General features: G+C 46.5%; 2 protein-coding genes across 6 annotated transcripts; one reads left to right on the plus strand and one right to left on the minus strand.

The window, feature by feature from the left end:
* Positions 1-962: 962 nt before the first annotated feature.
* dhrs7b (dehydrogenase/reductase (SDR family) member 7B) lies at positions 963-9,505 on the plus strand. Of its 5 annotated transcripts, NM_001292974.1 has the most exon segments (8): positions 1,059-1,080; positions 3,385-3,629; positions 4,818-4,993; positions 5,616-5,731; positions 6,822-7,032; positions 7,467-7,559; positions 7,921-8,073; positions 8,888-9,500. In NM_001292974.1, coding segments are annotated over 6 exon segments (951 nt in total). In that variant the 5' UTR covers positions 1,059-1,080; positions 3,385-3,629; positions 4,818-4,821; the 3' UTR covers positions 9,094-9,500.
* A 3,055-nt stretch (positions 9,506-12,560) lies between these two features.
* Positions 12,561-19,601, minus strand: tmem11 (transmembrane protein 11). Its single transcript, XM_007903496.2, has 2 exons — positions 19,544-19,601; positions 12,561-15,031 (listed from the first exon to the last, which is right to left on the minus strand). Exons 1-2 carry the CDS (start codon positions 19,588-19,590, stop codon positions 14,515-14,517), a joined length of 564 nt encoding a protein of 187 aa, XP_007901687.1. The 5' UTR covers positions 19,591-19,601; the 3' UTR covers positions 12,561-14,514.
* Positions 19,602-19,928: the final 327 nt, after the last annotated feature.

Here is a 19,928-nt window from a genome sequence, read left to right on the forward strand (position 1 = left end):
GCGTTCGCCCACAAATATACAGTCAATTCACTTTACAGTGTGTTCTGTGAAGCGCTTTGGGACGTCCTCCCAACGTGAAAAGCGCTATATCAAAGGCAAGGATTATTATTATTTATATCTTAGTAAACAGCAACAAGATAAACTGGTGAAAAACGCCGTTCACTCGGGGAAACACTGTCAGGAGAGAGGGAGAGAGTGAGGGGGTTGAGGGGGGGGGGGGAGAGAGACGAGATGAGATGATGAAGCCTCAGTGTTGGGAGATTCCCAGAATTTCAATGGCAATAGTTTGTTCCCTTTAACAATTGAAATGCAAAGTTGGTTAAACGTGGGGCTGATTGGGTGAGAAGATTTTATGTATAAATATGTTTTGATATATTTTATACAGTGTGTACACAACTCCTCTCTCCACAGGCGGCAGATCATCCAGAACTCTGCAGCCCGTGTCCCCTCCCGCACCGGCTCTGCGACCCTATCCCCCCCGTCCTCGCCCGACTCCACCGGCTTCCCATCGCACAGAGGATACAGCTCAAGATCCTGGTCCTCACCTTCAGAGCCCTCCGTGGCCTCACTCCTGCTAACCCCCTGCCACCCTGCCCCCTCCCTCCGCTCCGTGGGCTCCTGTCTGCTTCACGCCCCCCTCCTCGCTCACCCCACTGTCGGTGGGCGGACCTTCCGCCACTCTGCTCCCACCCTCTGGAACTCCATCCCACAGTCCCTCCGCCTCACCCCCTCCCTCACCACCTTCAAGACCCTCCTCTTCGACTGTGCTTTCGATCTCCCAACAGCCCCCCCCCACCCTCTGCTCCCCCCGCTCCCCCGCCCCCCCGCCCCGCTCCCCCGGCTCGGGTCCGTAACTCTTGTCTGTCCAGTGCCTTGGGACGTCCTCCCGACGTGAAGGCCCGTACACATGTTGTTGTTGTTGTGTATATACAGTGTGTGACGTATCAACGCGGGGACCGAGAGCGGAACCAAAGTGCCGGGTCTCGGGGTCTCGGGGTCGGGGCGGAGTTTCCGAGTCCGTCAGAGGTATCAACTTCCGGGTCACTGACGGCCTCGAGACATGTTTCACCAACTGAGCCGGTGGGTGACCCGCACTACAGCTCACACACCGCACCCTATAGCTCTCACACCCTATAGCTCTCACACCCTATAGCGCACACACCGCACCCTATGGCTCTCACACCCCATAGCTCACACACCCCACAGCTCACACACCGCACCCTATAGCTCCCACACCCTATAGCTCTCACACCCCACAGCTCACACACCGCACCCTATAGCTCTCACACCCTATAGCTCTCACACCCTATAGCTCACACACCGCACCCTATGGCTCTCACACCCTATAGCTCACACACCCCACAGCTCACACCGCACCCTATGGCTCTCACACCCTATAGCTCACACACCCCACAGCTCACACACCGCACCCTATGGCTCTCACACCCTATAGCTCTCACACCCTATAGCTCACACACCCCACAGCTCACACACCGCACCCTATGGCTCTCACACCCTATAGCTCTCGCACCCTATAGCTCACACGCCGCACCGTATAGCTCTCACACCCTATAGCTCACACACCCTATAGCGCACACACCGCACCCTATAGCTCACACGCCCTATAGCTCACACACCCTACAGCTCACACACCCTATAGCTCACACACCGCACCCTATAGCTCTCACACCCTACAGCTCTCACACCCTATAGCTCTCACACCCTGTAGCTCTCACACCCTATAGCTCACACACCCTATAGCTCACACACCGCACCCTATAGCTCTCACACCCTATAGCTCACACACCCTACAGCTCTCACACCCTATAGCTCTCACACCCTATAGCTCACACGCCCTATAGCTCACACACCGCACCCTATAGCTCACACACCGCACCCTATAGCTCTCACACCCTATAGCTCACACACCCTACAGCTCTCACACCCTATAGCTCTCACACCCTATAGCTCACACACCCTATAGCGCACACACCGCACCCTATAGCTCACACGCCCTATAGCTCACACACCCTACAGCTCACACACCGCACCCTATAGCTCACACGCCGCACCCTATAGCTCTCACACCCTATAGCTCACACACCCTACAGCTCACACACCCTATAGCTCACACATCACACCCCATAGCTCACACACCCTGCAGCTCACACACCGCACCCTATAGCTCACACACCCTATAGCTCACACACCCTATAGCTCACACATCACACCCCATAGCTCACACACCCTACAGCTCACACACCGCACCCTATAGCTCACACACCCTATAGCTCACACACACCCTACAGCTCACACACCGCACTCCATAGATCACACACACAGTCTATAGATCACACACAGTGCATCCTATAGATCATACACACACCACTATAGATTACACACACACTCTATAGGTTATACGCACCACACCCTGTAGCTTATACACACTGTACCCTATAGCTCATACACACTGCATCCTTTGGATCAGATAGGTGGCACCCTATAGATTATATGCATGGCACCCTATAGATGATACACATGCACCCTATACTGTAAAGTGCAGTGACTGTGTATTTTGTAGGCAAACGCGCACAGCAGTGTCCCACAAACAGCCATGGAGCGAGTGACCAAATTTTATTTTGAGTGATTGTCGGTCAGGTCCCCGGGAGAGAGAAACCCCCTTCTCTTTTGGGAATAGCGGCGTCAGATCTTTAACATCCACCAGAACAGGCACAGGGGACCTCGGCTTAATGTCTCATCCAAAGGACGGCAACTCTGACAATCCAGCGCTCCCCCCCCCCCCCCCCCCAGCACTGAACTGGAGAGTCAGCTTAGACTATGTGATTCCAAGGCCTGACATGGAGTTTGAACCCACAAACTTCTGACTCAGAGGCGAGAGTCCTACCGCTGTGCCAGGCCAGTATACACAATATACATTATATACACTATATATACCATATAAACTATATACATTGTATGGTATACATACTGTGTATACATGATACAACACTAAATAACCGGGGAAGGGGGGTGGCAGCCACAGCCCACACACTCAGCACCTCACTTGCCACAATGCCTCAGGTCTCTTCCAGTCTGGAGCCGGAGCTATGAGACAGCGGGGAGAGCAACAGAGAGAGAGCCAGAGGGTGTGGGGGGTATATGATCAGACCTTTGGTCATCGCAATCCACCATAAGTTGGTGTCAGCTCAGATTTCCAATGCTCGCTAAGATCGCTGTATATATATCAAATGAGCTGGTGAGTCTGACATACATTTGTGTGTACATTTCCCCTCCTACATTCATCCACTGACATACACACACACACACACAGTAATAATTCTTACTTTTGGTACAGTCTCAAAGAATGTCTCAAACGCTTCACAGGATTTACTGTAAAGTGGTGTCACTGAGTATAACGTAGGCGAACACGGCAGCCAATTTTGCACACAGCAACGAAGGGATCGGCCAATTTGGGGGATTGTTGGCCAGGAGGCGGGAAGAAAGAAACTTCCTTTTCGATTAGCGCTGCAGCATCTGTCATTTCAACTGAAATAAGCAGAGACAGGACCTCGGTATTAACATCTTATCTGAAGGACAGCACCTGCAGTGTTTTGGGTGTGCCAGGCTGTGTAAGTTCAAAGTCACAGTTACAGTAAGTCTTTGAAGCACTTTGAAACGAAGGCGATAAAGCAAGGATCACTTTATTGAATCCCACCTTCATGTCCAGCAGAAGATGCCGCCTGTTCTCCTGAATCCCACTCACAACTCTGATTGACAGTATTTTAGTGACCATTAGTCATTGCAGTTGAGCTGAGCGTCAGCTCACATATCTAGGCTGTGTGCCATCACAGAGGGGACTTATCTGCCCTTGACAAAGGCTGCACAGATCAGGTGAGTGTGAAACAGAGTGCGTGCAGACACGTGCGCGCGCGCACACGCACACGCAGAGTGGATCGGTGGCTTGCTTTGTCTTCCCCTTCTTTTCTCCTCCAAAGCAGCAAGAGAATTTCTGTTTCAATGTAAAGACGAGGTTAGAGCAATCTCGCTCTGAGGCTGGCTCTGTGAGCTGAAAATAGTCCTGGCAGCTGTCAGCCGGGCTGATGTAATGGGGCCTGCGTGTGTCGCTGTGCCGAGGCCCCTATCAGTGCTTGCTGAGGAGCTAAAGAAGCAGTAATATTAATAATCCTTGCATTTGATAGAGCGCCTTATCACGTCATTGGGACATCTCAAAGCGCTTCACAGGACATACTGTAAGGTGGAGTGACTGTGTGTTTTGTGGGTGAAACAACTCTGCAAAGTATAAAAGGGCCGTGCCCGATGATTGGGGGCGAGTGGGTGTTAACAATCCTAATGTGCTGTAGAGAACGGCTGGGGCTTTGATGTATTTACTGCACATACCCAGTGGGTTTACTGGCTGATGTGATGTAATGGGGTTCGTGTGGACATGGCAGCTTCTGTTTGTGGCAGCAAAATCCCGCCAGCAGCCAGGAAGGGAACAAGCCATTAATGTTACCGTTAATTAAAGTTAACAATTTTTGAGAGAGAAGTAGAGAATTATTTGGGGAGGACAAGCAAACCAGACTGTCCCATGGTGGTTGTTAACAGGGTGGGTGGTTGCTGAATGGAGGTGGTTGGTTGAACAGGTTTGACTGTACTGTGAAGGGCTATGAGATGTGTCGATGACCTGATAAGGAGCTGTATTAAATGCCAAGCGTCATTATTATCATTAGTTATTTTTAACTGTAAAAGAACAGTTTATTTTATTGTGCCACTGTTAACTGTCGCTTCTGGTTGCTTTCCTGTGCTGATTGCTGCAGGAGAATGCTGTACAAAGGGATGTTGATGGAGATAACCGGCTCAAACATTTTGCCCTTGTTGCTGGGCAGTGTGGGCATCATTGTCTTGTACAAACTGCTGCAGAGGATGAAGCAGCGAGCCTACATACAGGACACCGTGGTGGTGATCACAGGGGCCAGCTCCGGCCTCGGCAAAGGTCAGAGACAACGCCATGCAACACACACACCCAGTCTGCTCGCACTTACACCAACACAGACCCCTCTGCTTTCTTCCGCTCCAGCCCCTAGCTCAGGTGTAGCCCGGTCCAGAAACACCTCTGAATAGGACTAAGGAGAACTCCTTCCCCTCACTGAAGCTCCTGCCCTAACGTACAACAACAACTTGCATTTATATAGCGCCCTTCACACCCAACAATGTCTCGGAGTTCTTTAATAATAACTTACTACTACTAATAAAATAATAATAATCAATAATAATCCTTGCAATTAATACAGCCTTATCGGGTCGTCGATACATCTCATAACCTTCACAGTATTTTGCTGTAAGACTTGTGTATTTTGTAGGCAAACGCGGCAGCTGTTTTGCACACAGCAATGTCCCCTGCAGTCTACAGTTTTAATAAGAAATAATAATCCTTGCATTTGATATAGTAATATATAAATATAATATTTAAACATAGTTTCCTCAGACAGACCATCAGCTGATTGTCCTATGTAATTTTGAACTCCCTGTCGACTTGTTTTCACATCGTGTCAAAAACATGGCTCCAGTGACAAGGACCAAATGTTAAACTACCGGCCATTCCTGTCCCCCCTCAGAGTGCGCCAAGCTTTTCCATTCAGTGGGTGCCAGGCTGGTTCTGTGTGGACGGGACAGGCAGAAGCTGGAGGAATTGGTGCAGGAGCTGACGGGAGGCGCAGATGGCAAGAGAAAGGTAACAACAACTTGTATTTAAATAGCACCCTTCACCCACGTCTTGGAGCACTTAACAACAACAACGTTACATTTGTATCGCGCCTTCCACGTTGGGAGGACGTCCCGAGGCCCTGGACAGTCAGTGTTTCGGACCCGAGCTGGGGGTCGGAATCGGGGAGGGTGGAGGGCAGGGGGTGGGGAAGGAGGTTGAGCGAAAGCACAGTCGAAGAGGAGAGTCTCAAGATGGGTCTTGAAGGAGGCAAAGGGAGGGGGCGAGACGGAGGGACTGCAGGATGGAGTTCCAGAGGATGGGGGCAGAGTGGCCAATGGTGGGGCTGGGAGGCGGGGAACGTGAAGCAGGCCAGAGCCCGCTGAGCGGAGGGTGCAAGCAGAATGGTAGGGTGTTAGGAGGTCGCAGAGGTAGTGGGGAGCAAGACCATGGAGGGCTTTGAAGGTGAGGACCAGGATCTTGAACTGTATCCTCTGTGTGATGGGAAGCCGGTGGAGTTGGGCGAAGATGGGGGTGATAGGGTGCGTGAAAGGACACGGGCTGCAGAGTTCTGGATGATCTGCAGCCTGCGGAGGGAGGAGTTGGGGAGGCCGTCAAGCAGGGAGTTTGCATGGTCAAGCCTGGATGTTATGAATGCATGTAAGGGTTTCAGCAGCCTGCGGCGTGAGATAGTGGCGGAGCCGGACGATGTTGCCAAGGTGGGGGAAGGCAGAGCGGGTCATGGCACGGATGTGGGGGGGTGTGTAGCACAGTTGAGGGTCAAACAGGACGCCGAGTTTCCATATTGGCTCCGTGATTGCTTAAGGCAAGGGTTTTGGTCCACAATCGTAATGTGTATCAGAACCTGGGATGTGAGTAATCGTACAGTCTGCTGCAGTCGCCAGTGCCTTGCTGAGCAATGAGGAAATTAGGGCAATCACCAGGAGCAAATAATAACAATAACCCTTGCATTTGATACAGAGCCTTATTGAGATGTCTCACAAAGCGCTTCATGCCACCCCCCTGTGTGCGTGTGTGTGTGTGTAGGCAGAGCACAGCATTTTTCACAGAGTTGTGCGTGATTGACCCGATACCCTTGTATTTCGGGCTGTGCCTACAGACCCACACACCAAACGTGGTGACATTTGACCTGCGAGATGTGGACGCGATGGCTGACAGGGCGGAGGAGATTGTCGGTTGTTTCGGGCAGGTGGACATCCTGATAAACAACGCTGGTATCAGCCATCGAGGGACTATCCTGGACACTGATGTCAGTGTGGATAGAGACGTGATGAATATCAACTACTTTGGGCCAATTGCTTTAACGAAAGGTATTTTATTTCCTTCTGCCGCTGTTTCTCTTTGTCTTTAAATCTGGCCTCTTAGAACGCGCCTATGGCCACCTCCTCCCCCGTCCCTTCCTTGCTCAGTGTCCGACCAGCTGACCCTGTGAGATCAAGTTCCTGGCACAGGGTTTGAACCCATGGTCTTTCTTGTGATGTAGTCGCTGGAACACACTGAGTGATGTTCAACAATAGGCAGTCAGGTTAGGAAGCTTTTCGAGCTTTACTTTCTTGAATCACTTACTGTTAACCGCGCTTTCGGTCATCTTTCTCCTCCTCCGCTCCTTCCCCCCCCCCCACCAACCCCCCTCCCCCCCCCAGCTCTTGTGCCCCAGCCGGCAGTGTCGAGCGCTTTTTAAGACCTCCCGATGTGAAAGGCGCTGGTGCAGATGTAAATCGTATTGCTTTGTATTGTATTGCAGCCATCTTGCCTTCCATGGTGCAGCGAAAAAGTGGGCACATTGTCACCATTAGCAGCATCCAAGGGAAAATAGCAATTCCATTTCGATCCGCGTGTAAGTTCTGACCAGCCTTCGTTCCCTTATTAACACAACGGAAACATCTGTATAGCTGGGTCATGTCCCGTACAGCCTCGCAAACCTGTTCGCAGTTACGATACCAATCAGCGCGGTCGCTGCTGAGGTGCAAAAGCTTTGGCCCAAACAGCGTCGAGTGGAAAAATATACATTAGATTTTCTTCCGGGCGCTTGCTTTCCCAATCGGCATCTCAATTAAATCACGGGAGCGAAACTCAGCACTCCGGGACCCTACCCTGCGTGAGAGGGCGCTGTGTAAATGCGAGTCCTTGTGGTGGTTGTTGAATCAAGGGCATTTTTTGTTTTCTTTTTAAACCCTGTGCGTCCGTCCTTGTTTCAGACGGCGCTTCCAAACACGCCACTCAAGCCTTCTTCGACTGCCTGCGCGCGGAGGTGGAGCAGTTTGGAATTTTGGTTACGGTAATCAGTCCCGGATACATCCGCACCAACCTGTCGGTCAACGCAGTCACTGGGGACGGCTCCAAGTACGGGGGTGTGTGTTTAGCCTGAGCTCTGCTGTACGCAGTGAAGAACTGCACTCCAGTCACCGAGTAATGCAGTATCGGGCACTCTGTGCTGTTAGAGCTTGATAAGTATTATCCTTTGATGTCTTGTCGGGTTGAGCCAGCCGATCGCTGGGTTGCGCTGACTATGACGGGCGGGAGTATCGTTTCACCCACAAAATACACACGTCAATTTACTTTACTTTACTGTCTGTCCTGTGCGACGTCTCAATGACACGATGAGGCGCTACCTCAAATGCGAGGATTATTATTATCATTATCTGATCTTGGCAGGGGAGGGGGAGTGGGCGGGCGGGGGGTGGGGGAGGGAGGCAGTGGGATTACTGCAGTCGACCTCGGAATTTGGGAGGGAGGGAGGAAGGAAAATGAGGCAGTGGTTTCTCATCGCTCTGCGTCAGACGTGGTGAATAACGCAAAAGAATGCAGAGAGGAGAATCAAACTCAAACTCCAACCACCAAGAGTTAGACGAAGAGAGAGAGAGACAAAAACACCCACATTGGTTAAGTAACTCACAACTCGTAAAGGGGCAAAGTCTGGAATATAACACCTTCGATCACCCTCCTACCTCTACCCTCCCTGCCGTGCACTCCTCCTGATCCCGACCCCCAGCTCGGGTCCAAATCCCTCACCGTCCAGCGCCTTGGGACGTCCTCGCGATGTGAAAAGCGCCGTGTAAATGTCATTTGTTGTTGCTGATTGTCTCGAGGACGCAGGATTTCGGAAAGTGCGTGACTTGAACCAACGTAGGTGAGTTGTTTTTGTCTGTTCTCTTTGCCCCTCAGTGATGGATAAGAACACAGCGGAAGGCTGGGATCCTCAGGATGTGGCCAAAGCCATTCTGACCGCCGTTAGCAGGAAGAAGAAAGACGTGGTGTTGGCGGGGATGATGCCCACGCTCGCCGTTTACTTGCGGACACTACTCCCGTGCGCATTCTTTCCCATCATGGCGGCCAGAGCTAGGAAAGAACGCAAAGTGAAGAAGAATTAACCCGTCCTGGGAACAAGCACAAACACAGAACTGCGAAGGCCTCTCAGTGTGCAACTGCTGGGAGCCCAACAGAAATAACATGTCTTTGATTGGGTCTAAGACAACGACTGTTCAGACTTGGACAGTTGTTACTGTGCTAGTTTTCCTGACAGTCTTGGGAGTATTTCGGTGGGATGTGATGCGAACTGAAACAACCCAAATCGTGTCGGTTTTTCAGTGTAAAAATCGATCAAAGCAAATTGGATTTCATACCACTTCCACGAAGGATTCCTATATTTAAACAAAGCACCGAGTCAAATGTGAATCTGTTTAAATTGTGTCCATGGGATTGTTTACAGTATTTTTACAACATATACTGGAGTCAGTCGGTATAATTGTGTCTGTGTTAAATAAATTAAAACTGATACACAAAGGCTTTGATTTCTGTCAAAGGTTTAAACTGCATGAATAAAGGACAATTAATACTTGGAAGGGAATACAGAGGTAAATGGTGTGTGTGTGTCAGCCTGTATTCAGACAAGATTGGGCTCAGGTCAGAAACACCACCACACTCTGAAACAGTGAGCCATATGGGTGAGGTACTGGAGTGGAATTCCACACCAGCTGAAGAAGGAGAATTATATAAAATGCCAATACAAACTTACATTTATATAGTGCCTCTCACTTCAGGAGGATGTCTCAAAGCTTAACAATACTGTCTGGGCACCTGAGCTGGGGGTGAGAACAGGGACTGGTGTGAAAAGAGAAAGCAATATTACTTTTTATCAAAATTAAATTATAATTGTGTTTAGCTTAGTGGTGGTAGTGTAGTGGGAAATGAGGCAGAAAGGAAGGATTGTGACTTCCAATGAAAAAATGGAAGGTCTCAATAATAATTAATAATACTTGCATTTGATAAAGCAGCTTCGAGACGTCTCAAAGCGCTTCACAGAAAATACTGTAAAGTGAATTGACTGTATATTTTGTGGGCAAAACGGGGCAGCCAATTGTGCACAGCAGCGTCCCCACAAACAGTCATGGATTGAAGTAACCAATTTATTGCAAGATCGCAAGAGAGTTGCAGTAGTTTAACCGACTGGGAGCCCAAGATACTCATCACCTGTCAGTTCAATGACACACCTACATAGAGTGGAAATCACAAACTACAGTATTGATGCTCAGTCTATTGAAGCAAACTGTGAACACTGAGATGTTGGAAGAACTTACATAATGTTTTATTATTACATAATGTTTTTATTATTACATAATGTTTTACTCTTACCTAACCAGGTAAGGATAGATCTACTCGACCTTCAAAACTGAAATAAGCAGATGAGCAAAGCAAAACTTACCACGTCCTACTTGGTTTCTGAAATGCCTTGAATTGTTTTTTTCTCTGACTTAGTTTGGAACCACTAACATCCTGCAAATGGCAAACTCAGGCTCCCGCTTTAGATCTTAGGGGCTCACCGGGCCATCGCCTTAGGATGTACCCACATCTCACCAGTCCTGGCCCAGGCTCCACTGTCTCCCCATCACCAAACAGATCGACTTCAAGATCCTCACACCCGTGTTCAAATCCCTTCGCTCCCTGGCACCGCCCTACCTCTCCGACCTCCTCATTCCCCCAATCCACCAGCTGGCGCCTCCGCTCGACTGGCACCGGCCTCCTGCTCGTCCCTCGCACCCTCTGCCCCACCATCGGAGTTCCTGCTTTCAGCCACTACATCCCCAAACTGGAACACTCTCCCTCAATCCCCCCGCCTTGCTCCCTCTCTCCCCTCTTTGAAGTCCCGTCTGAACACTTTTCGACTGTAGTTACGGTCACCTCCCCCCTCCCCCCAGCTCAGAGTCAGCCTCCGCCACTGTTAAGTGCTCTGGGACGCTATCCTACATGGAGGGCGCTATATAAGTGCAATGTGATTTGTTGTTGTTATAACAGCAGGTTTGTGAGTTAGTTCGTTGTGTGAGCGGTCCTGTGGTGAAATGAGACACGAAAGGAATATTTCGCCTCCTGTGTGATGAGTGGCTTGTTGCTGGTCTGCTCTGAGGTTCACACAGGAAGGATGGATCTGGAGGGTGAACAATGATTGCTCCAAGGCAACTGAACCCCCAGCAGGAGTCAGCTCCTAGGACCTTTATCAGCAACAGAAGGAGGCCATTCAGCCCACGCTGGCTCTCTGAACTATTTAATCCCTCACCCCCGCACCCTTCACCTCGTTGTCAAATTCCATTTTTAGAGTTTTATGGATTCTCCCGTAGCAATATATTTGGTCATACATTCCATGCTCCAATAAGGCCATGTGTCCATGTGTATAACAAATTCTAACCTCCACACGTTTCTTTGTAATGGATCTTAAATTTATGGCTTGTTATCGGCTCACTGACCAGTCAAAATAGTTTCTCCCCTCACTCGCCTTATATAAAAAACCCTCAGCTTATTGAAATGACCTTCAGCATAGATCAGGGATCAACACAAGTTAGAACGAGAAGGCATCTCAGTCTACTGAAGCTCACATATGTACTTGTAAGCAGATCAGCCACTCTCTGCTACTTTGATTACATGGTAAAACGGCCTGTGCTTCAAAATCCACCTTCCTCAAGTCAGTCGCTGGTGTGGAGCTCCGCATGAAAGCTCTGTTCTGAGGTTGCACTGGATGCTTTACTGGGTAGAACCCTGCAAAGTGAATGGCCGTTTATAGTAATAGTCCTTGCATTTCATATAGCGTCTCATCACGTCTTCGAGATGCCTCAAAGAGCTTCACAGAATTTACTGTTAATTGAAACGACTGTATATATTTGTGGGCGAATCGCAGGAGCCAATGGTGCACAGCAGTGTCCCACAGTCAGTCATGGATTGCATATCCAAATTAATATTTTTTAAAATTAATTTGTTTTTTTAAATTTGTTTTTTGTTAAACAACCGGGGTCCTACCTACTACTCTTTGAACAGAGACGCGTCAAGTAAAAAAACTAGCCTAATGTTTCGCCCTGCCCAGGAATCAAACCCAGGTCCTCTCGCTTGTGAGGTGAGTGCTCTAACCAATACGCTACAGGACTGCACTTATAAACAGTTCCCTATGTTACACATTATGTGAAAATTCAGTGGAATAATGCCCTTCACACCCACCCACCAAGGGGGCATCATCTTAAAATTAGAGCTTGGCTTGAAATTAGAAGCCAGTTTTTCACCCAAAGGGTTGTGGGAATCTGAAACTCTCTCCCCAAAAGGCTGTGGATGTTGAATCCATCAACATTTTCAAGACTTATAGGTGGATAGGTATTTGTTAGGTCAGGGTATCAAGGGATATGGGGCAAGGACTGGTAAAATGGAGTTGAGGTACAGATCAGCCATGATCTTATAGAACAGCGGAACAGGCTCGAGAGGCTGTTTCTTTGTTTCTATATAGTTTTTTATCGCCTCGTGTTTTTTAAAAAAATGTTGTAACTATCTGTCACTCACATCACAAATTATGCTTGACAAATGATTTAGAGAAACTTTTTAATTTGTTGTGTAGGGCAAACACAAATTAAGCAAGAAAAAAATCTGCAGTGTGATCTGCTGGTTTCCAGTAGAAATTCCTTTATACCAGTACACGAGATAAATCCTTGTCAGGGATATACCATAAATATTAGTGTCAGCCAGTTGGATATATAAATAGCTTGGGTTACAGTGTTTCTCACAGGCTCCACGTTAAGCACAAAGCATCTCATTACCATTGAGAAACTTGAGATGAATGTCAACCAGGCTACTGTAACGTCCCAGAGGTTCTCCAACACCATTTCACCACATTCTTTATTGGATTGTCTGAAGAATGTCCAGGATACACGGTCAAAGTTTCCCAAAAAATTATATTTCTTAAAATATAAATTTGATATATCGTGCACAACAATCTGTCACGACTTGAAGTGTGCGATTGTCAGTGAATGCTCAAGTCTGCCAATTGGGCACATACATTTTATCACCGCAGTACATAAATAGCACTTCCACAATGCAAGCCAAGGAAAATACAGTATACTGTATGTAACTTTGCACTGTAATACTACAGCATCTGCACAATCTGATCTCACAATCTGGAGCCCTAGCGAATGCAATTCCACGTTAGATCCTTCATATTATACCCTTGCATCGACTCACACTTTCCCACACCCATTACTATGAGGAATCAAAAATATTTAGTGTGTGGTAAATACTGACCTATTGTTTCAGGTTGGAAAATTGTCACCGATTATGGATCTAATGAAATGGTGACTTCTCCCCAAATGGTCCCTTTTATTACCAATAACAAAGGATATGTATGTTACCAGTGGCAGCTTGTGGTGCATGGAAACCAGAACCAGACAATATACAGGGATGCAATATAACAATGCAATAAGGGTGGAAAGTTCTGTACGGTTAGCCAAAGGTTTCAACTCAATGAAGACACTGATTTAATACTTACATCAGATTCTTCCTTCAATACATTTCCAGGTTCATGCACAGTTATGAACTAAAAGCCGGGAGGGGGGGGAAGGAAGGAGAAGCGAGAGAGTGATAGCAAGAGATTTTTTGTTAGTGAGAAGGCTAAGAGACTATTAAAAATGGAACGTGGCTTCGTAGGTTCACCCGGGTGTGACACAATTATAAACTAACAGAGGAGCAGTGCTCCACCTTTCCTTCTCAATCAACCCATTATGGCCCATTAAGCTGCCACAACCCTGACAATAATTTACAGTTGAAAAGCATTACATATACCCAAGTTGCATGGAATTAATGCACATTAGAGCAAACATGCTAAAAAGGGAATATCTGGTTTATAAAGGAATTTTGCTCCAGTTTTGTTCTAACAATTCAAAACCTATTACATAATTTCACTACAGTTTTCACTGTTGGAAGCAATAATGGAAAATTGGATCAAATGGATTGCATTGGCTCTTGCTGTTGATGACCAGGGAGTAATTTATTAGGTAGATAATATATTTTTACATTCATTTAAAAATCACAACAATTGAAGTTGGTGTGAGAGTTGCCAACAGCCAGTATTGCAATTTCAAATTACTGCATTAAATTTTGAATGTATAAAACACATTTAGAAATCTTCTAGCTCAAAATATTCTTTGTAAGCCAGATAATACCTTTATAAAAATGCAGCACAGACACATTGAAGTACTTCAGGGTGTTGAGGAACATTTGCACTCTCTCAGCGCTTGAATCACCTCAGCAGATCTGCAGGTTACAAACCTCTTACATAAACGTCATTTGTATTGTGGTCTTTTACAGAGAGTTAGGATCATTGGGATTGACAAGATCTAGTGTGTGGATTGAAAACCTCAGTAGACAAGAAGGTACTTTTGAAAACCTATTATAAACCTTGTTCCTGCAGTCTCAACCTGACCACAATTTTGTCATAAGTAATAGCACTATAGAGTGGATACAACTCCGTCTTTTTTTTTGAATTTCAATCATACTACATAGATCTCACAGATTTTCTTAACGCAGTACACCAGGGCTGCCAATGCTATCGTATTGTGGAGTCTTTTCCTGTGTATGTCATCTTTCCTGACGAGAACCACGGGTGTGGATGAGGTGAGCGTGTTCAGGGGTAACCGGGAGAGTTTGCACGTGTCGTACTCCACTTGGTACTTGCAGCAAGGGTCGAATTGCCAAGAGATGCCATAGAGAGCCGCGCACGCCACGCTGATGGCCCCGGCTGGTAGTATAACATAACGGGAGTATTCCAGGGGCAGTGACAATGGGGTTAACAGACAGGCGGATCCTGCGAGAACGGAGGTTTTATGCAGGCAATTTCCAACTGCTATCCAGCGCGCTGTTTCATCTCCAATCCGGGTTGGCTCAACCACAATATATTTGTACTGTGCCTCCAGGGCTTGTTCCAGCTCATACTCAAATTGCTCCTGTGCATTTTCCCCATTGTAGATTTCACGGACTATGTAGCAATCTGTGGAGGTCAGGGTTCCCCTAAAAAGGAAAAAGACACATACAAAATGGAGATTTAAGTCAGGAAGAAATGGAGAAGCAAAATATTCTCCTAGATAATGTAAGAATATCTTCACAGAGAATTTCTCCCACACCCAACAGCCAACAAAGAATAGAGAGCAGCGATGTCCCTTAATACTTCAATTTCCTCTTATTGGATTAAAGGACATCCACACTGTTTTCCCCTCTCAAGCAAGTGAACTCAGCACAAACCCAACCACCCAGTTACTTGTGGAGAAACCATGAAAAGTATCAGATTATATTAATCATCCTTTCATTGGATATATACTGCCATATCACATTGTTGAGTTGTCTCAAGGATAGCATGTACTGTAAAGGACAGTGTAGTGACTGTGTTTTGCAAGTGAACTACGCTGATAGTGCAGCCGGTAAGCACGGTGATGGGTTTCCACATGTCACTAGCTGGCCCAAAAAAAGGTGCTATTCACAGATTGAAAGTTCCAGATCATGTACAGAACAGTGAAACTGTGACTATGATTTTTTTCCCCCCCCATAATAGATAAATAAAATCAGGACCTCGTTACAACAAGCAGCCGAGATCAGAACAATACATAGCAAAGGCATATTTAGCAAAGAGTTCTTCTCAGTAGATTTCCTGTAGACTTTCTGGCTTTTGGAAAAGATGTGAAAATGTACTTAAAAGCAATAATCAGAAACATGGTGTACATATTAAGGCCAAATGTCAACCAATTCTGAGCACTCAGCTCTATGAGTAGCCACCGGGTTTTACAATAACTTGCATTTTTATAGCACACAGAATACCATGTTTTATTGCGACAACACCAGACTACTATACTATTTAACCAAAATAGCTCTTGTTTACTTGGACCATCTTTTACACAAAGCTGATTTGGCACACAGTCATCTAAGTACAACCCTTGAACTTTGTAACACAAGTGAGCAAATTTCAGCTGGAAATTTTCTGCAAGGCATATGGATGCCTAATACAATTATACATACTGATTGGATAACCCGGAGGCTGATGCATTTAATGGAAAGTTACTGAAATGGCATTCGGCTTCTAAATTACAAGCAAAGTAACAGCCTGGAAAGATTTCTGATTAACTTAAGAGTCAAAAGCATGAGACTACTTCAAAACCAACAGATGCCTGGCTGCTCTACAATGTGGGGCAGATTCTCTTCTTAAGGCAACGTATTTTTGTTCCACACTACAGGTCTTTCGAAAGTAAAACTACAAACACTGGCCATGTGATACGTAGATACTAAGAAACATTCGTTAATCTGCTGAAATAATTCTGCATATCCTGTACTAAGCATTTAACGGTTTGCAGAACTTTTCCTTTTAGTATTAAGTGATTAAACACTGGATTGCTTTACAGTAGCTTCTATGCTCCTGTCTCCCGGCCCAAACTGTCCAACCCCATATATGGTTTTGTTTTCAATTAGTATAATTTACACTCTGCAAGACACTCTGCTGTACCCTGATAGACATCACAGAATATCTTTTTCATGTTGAATAGATGTGTAATTCTTATGGTGAGTTTGCTCCCTCGATGATGCACACTATTCAGCCACTGCGCTCTGGAACTCCTTACCAAAATGTTTCACCCTTCATCTTTTTCAAAACTCAAAGCCGTGAAATTAATCAAGTATAGACACAATGTGTTACTGCACGTCAAGCAACTTAATCATTCAGCAGCACACAGACCAACCCCAAATCGAAACTGAAGATGCCATAAAGTATCTTTGTTCAAATCAACAGCACTCACCAGAACAAGCAAGTTACTGGAAACTTTTTTTTTAAGTTATAAGAATGTAAAGAAAACAACTACAAACTTCCTGTTGACAGATTACCTGTTTCCCAGCCTTTGTTATTGCCACGAGCACGCAGAGACACGCAATGTCCTGGGTGCACTCAAACAAATACGTATCCTATCTCTCTCTGCAATTAGACAACACTGGGGTCAATTATCCTGTTATGCAGACATATCCTTGAAAGTTATCACAGTAGATCAGTTTGAAAAATTATGAATTATTTACCTCAATCCCTCATATATAATGTTTTCATCACACATCTCAATCTGTTTGGATTTGATCTCGTACAATTATGTGACGTTTAAAAGTGTGCAAAAATTAGTTACCAAATTATTCACTTTTTTTTGTTTGCTACAGCTTCAACTGTCATTTGCTTTCTGCATTTTTTGCACTGTAACATTGCCACTAGCTGGTTTTAGTTTCAAGAATATTTTTCCTATTTAAGTATGTAGAAAATATGATTTCAGTTCAAACACGTCACCTTTGGAATTTTTATGTGTTTTTATTTATTTGGTATTATGCTGAAGTTTGAAGAATATCACAACAATCTCAATGCATGCAATATCATCATTTCATTGAATATCATTTCAATGATATGTGAAATCAGTTGGACAACAGTAGAATGAAAAAATATCCAAATCCACCCTAAAACGTAATATTTTGGGTGCTTCATCAAGAACAGAAAAGGGAGTTTGTATATTGGACATTTCTTTCCATGTCAGGGACCTTTTGGCACAAGTTAAAACCAAAATAATCAGCGCTATGGTTAATAATCCTGTTATACACACATGTCCTTGACATTTGTTATCACAATAGATTAACCATTTAATGGATTCTGTAGATTTTTATATGTCAAAACAAGCCATTCCTTCAAACCCCCTCAACAATGAGTTCATGAATATTAAGGATATCAGACATTTTAAACGATAGTAACTATCGGGCCCGTTTGTAATAAGCATAACTGACTAGCATGGCAACCCGGGGTATGTAGAAAACCGTTTAAGCCAATTAATGCATTGACACTGTGCTCTCAATAATCTAAATGTGAACTTTAATTTTTCAGTCAGAGGCTGAAGTTTAGAACTAATTCCAAGAATCATGACAGGAGCCAACCAACTTAATGAAATGACAGGAAATGTCATGTTATGTACTATTATAAGTGCTGAATCCATATCAAACTCTAATGTTTCCACCGTCCTTGCTGGAGATAGCGGTAACAATGATTGCAACTCAGAAATGACAATGCTAAGAGTTTTGCACATCAAAAACAAAAATCTTATGTCTCACCATCAAAATCAAATAATGGTTTGGTTTAAACACATTTGGGTAATTGGCTTCAACAAATTATCGCTCAAGAGAACTGAACTATTATTAATAGACAATTTATACAAAGGTTCTTCTAGTTCATTTGCTTGCAAAGGCAGCATCCTCAATGTCATCAGTCCCAACGTGCAGTTGAAATAACATTCACAGGAATGCATTAAGCAATGGTGTAATTGTAGACTTTAAAAAGGATTCTGCTGCTGAAACTCCCTATTTTAACTCCCTTTTCAATTTGCAGGTCACTATTTAATTGTTTATGACCGAATGGTACATGTAGTGGCCAAGTGTGCACTAGATATTTATATCTCGCACGTGAGCAGGAGTGTCCACACAATTCACTCGATGTTCTCACCAGTGATATATAAACTGTTTTTTTGCACACTTGCCAATTAATTATCCTCCAGTTGGATGGGGGTATGTGGTGCAATGAGTCAAGCTATGTTTCCGTCTCCTTGATAGCAATTGCAGACTTTTCCCGTTTGACCCACAAGGACACGGGGGGGGCTTTAAAACAGAAGACATCTCCCAGAACCTCACGTAGCAGCTACAGCGCAAAAGCACGTCACACTCATTCAGCCAAACTTGGGGGGTGGGGGGTGGGGGGGAGAGAGCCCAACAACTGTCTAGAGAGCCAAAGTGGAGTTTATTTTTTAAGAAGAAAGAAGGGATGGAGGGGGAAGGGAGGGAGGGAGAGAAGGGGGAGGGAGGGAGAGTAGGGGGAGGGAGGGAGAGAAGGGGGGGAATAAAAGGGAGGGGGAGAAGAGAGGGGGATAAGAGGGAGGGGGAGGGGATGGAGGGAGGGGGATAAAAGGGAGGGGGAGGAGAAGAAAAAAATAGATTTAGTGTTCAATTAGCCCTCTCTCGCCCCCTCGAATAACTTGTGACTATAATAAGAGCAGATTTGACCAGAGCAGAAAAAAAGGGAGTGAGAGAGAGATGGAAAGGAGAGATAGAGAGAGAGATGGAGAGATAGAGCGAGGGAGGGAGGGAGGGAGGGAGGGGGAGAGAGGCTGGAAAGCACTTTGACGAAAGGCCAAGATATTAGGAATATGAAACCCGGGTATTTTAAGCACAAAAGCCCCGGGATAGCGAGAGGCTGAAAGGCTTGTGGTCACCCCCTCTCCCCCTCTCCCCCCCCCCCCTCTCCCCGGGTGTAGGCCGCTGAAGGAACCGGAGCCTCAGCGAACTAACTCTCAGCCCCGCGCGCCCACCGTCACAACCGAACATTCCCTTCACAAACTTCCTCCAACGGACGTCTCTCTTTTAAGATGACACGAGGATTTTAAGGCGTGAGGTGGGGGCAGGAGGTTGGGGTTGGGGTCGGGGGGGGAGAGAGAGAGAAAAAAACCCAGGAGTCGAAGTGAAGCCACTGACCTTTCCCTCATCCCCTGGACGCCGCGCCTCCTGCCCCACGCCGCCATCTTGACGAGGATCCAGGGAAAGGGGACTTTTTTTTTCAAACCCGCCCCTCCTGAGCATGCGCCGAGCCCACAGCGAACTACATCTCCCGTCAGGCCGCCCGCTACCCTGAACATGCGCAGTGCTCTCGATCACGCCGGGCCACCGATTCGGAGCATGCGCAGTGTTCTCAATCACCCCGAACATGCGCCGAGCCGTGTGTGAACTCCATCTCCCGTCAGGCCCCCCGGCAACCCGAGCATGCGCAGAGTCGTGTGTGAACAGCATCGCCCGCTGCCCCGAGCTGGGCGCAGGCGGCATGCTGGGAGATGTAGTTCGCTCACGGCGCTGGCCGGGCTTC

This window comes from Callorhinchus milii, unplaced genomic scaffold (assembly GCF_018977255.1).
Source record: "Callorhinchus milii isolate IMCB2004 unplaced genomic scaffold, IMCB_Cmil_1.0 Scaffold16, whole genome shotgun sequence".
NCBI lineage: Eukaryota > Metazoa > Chordata > Chondrichthyes > Chimaeriformes > Callorhinchidae > Callorhinchus > Callorhinchus milii.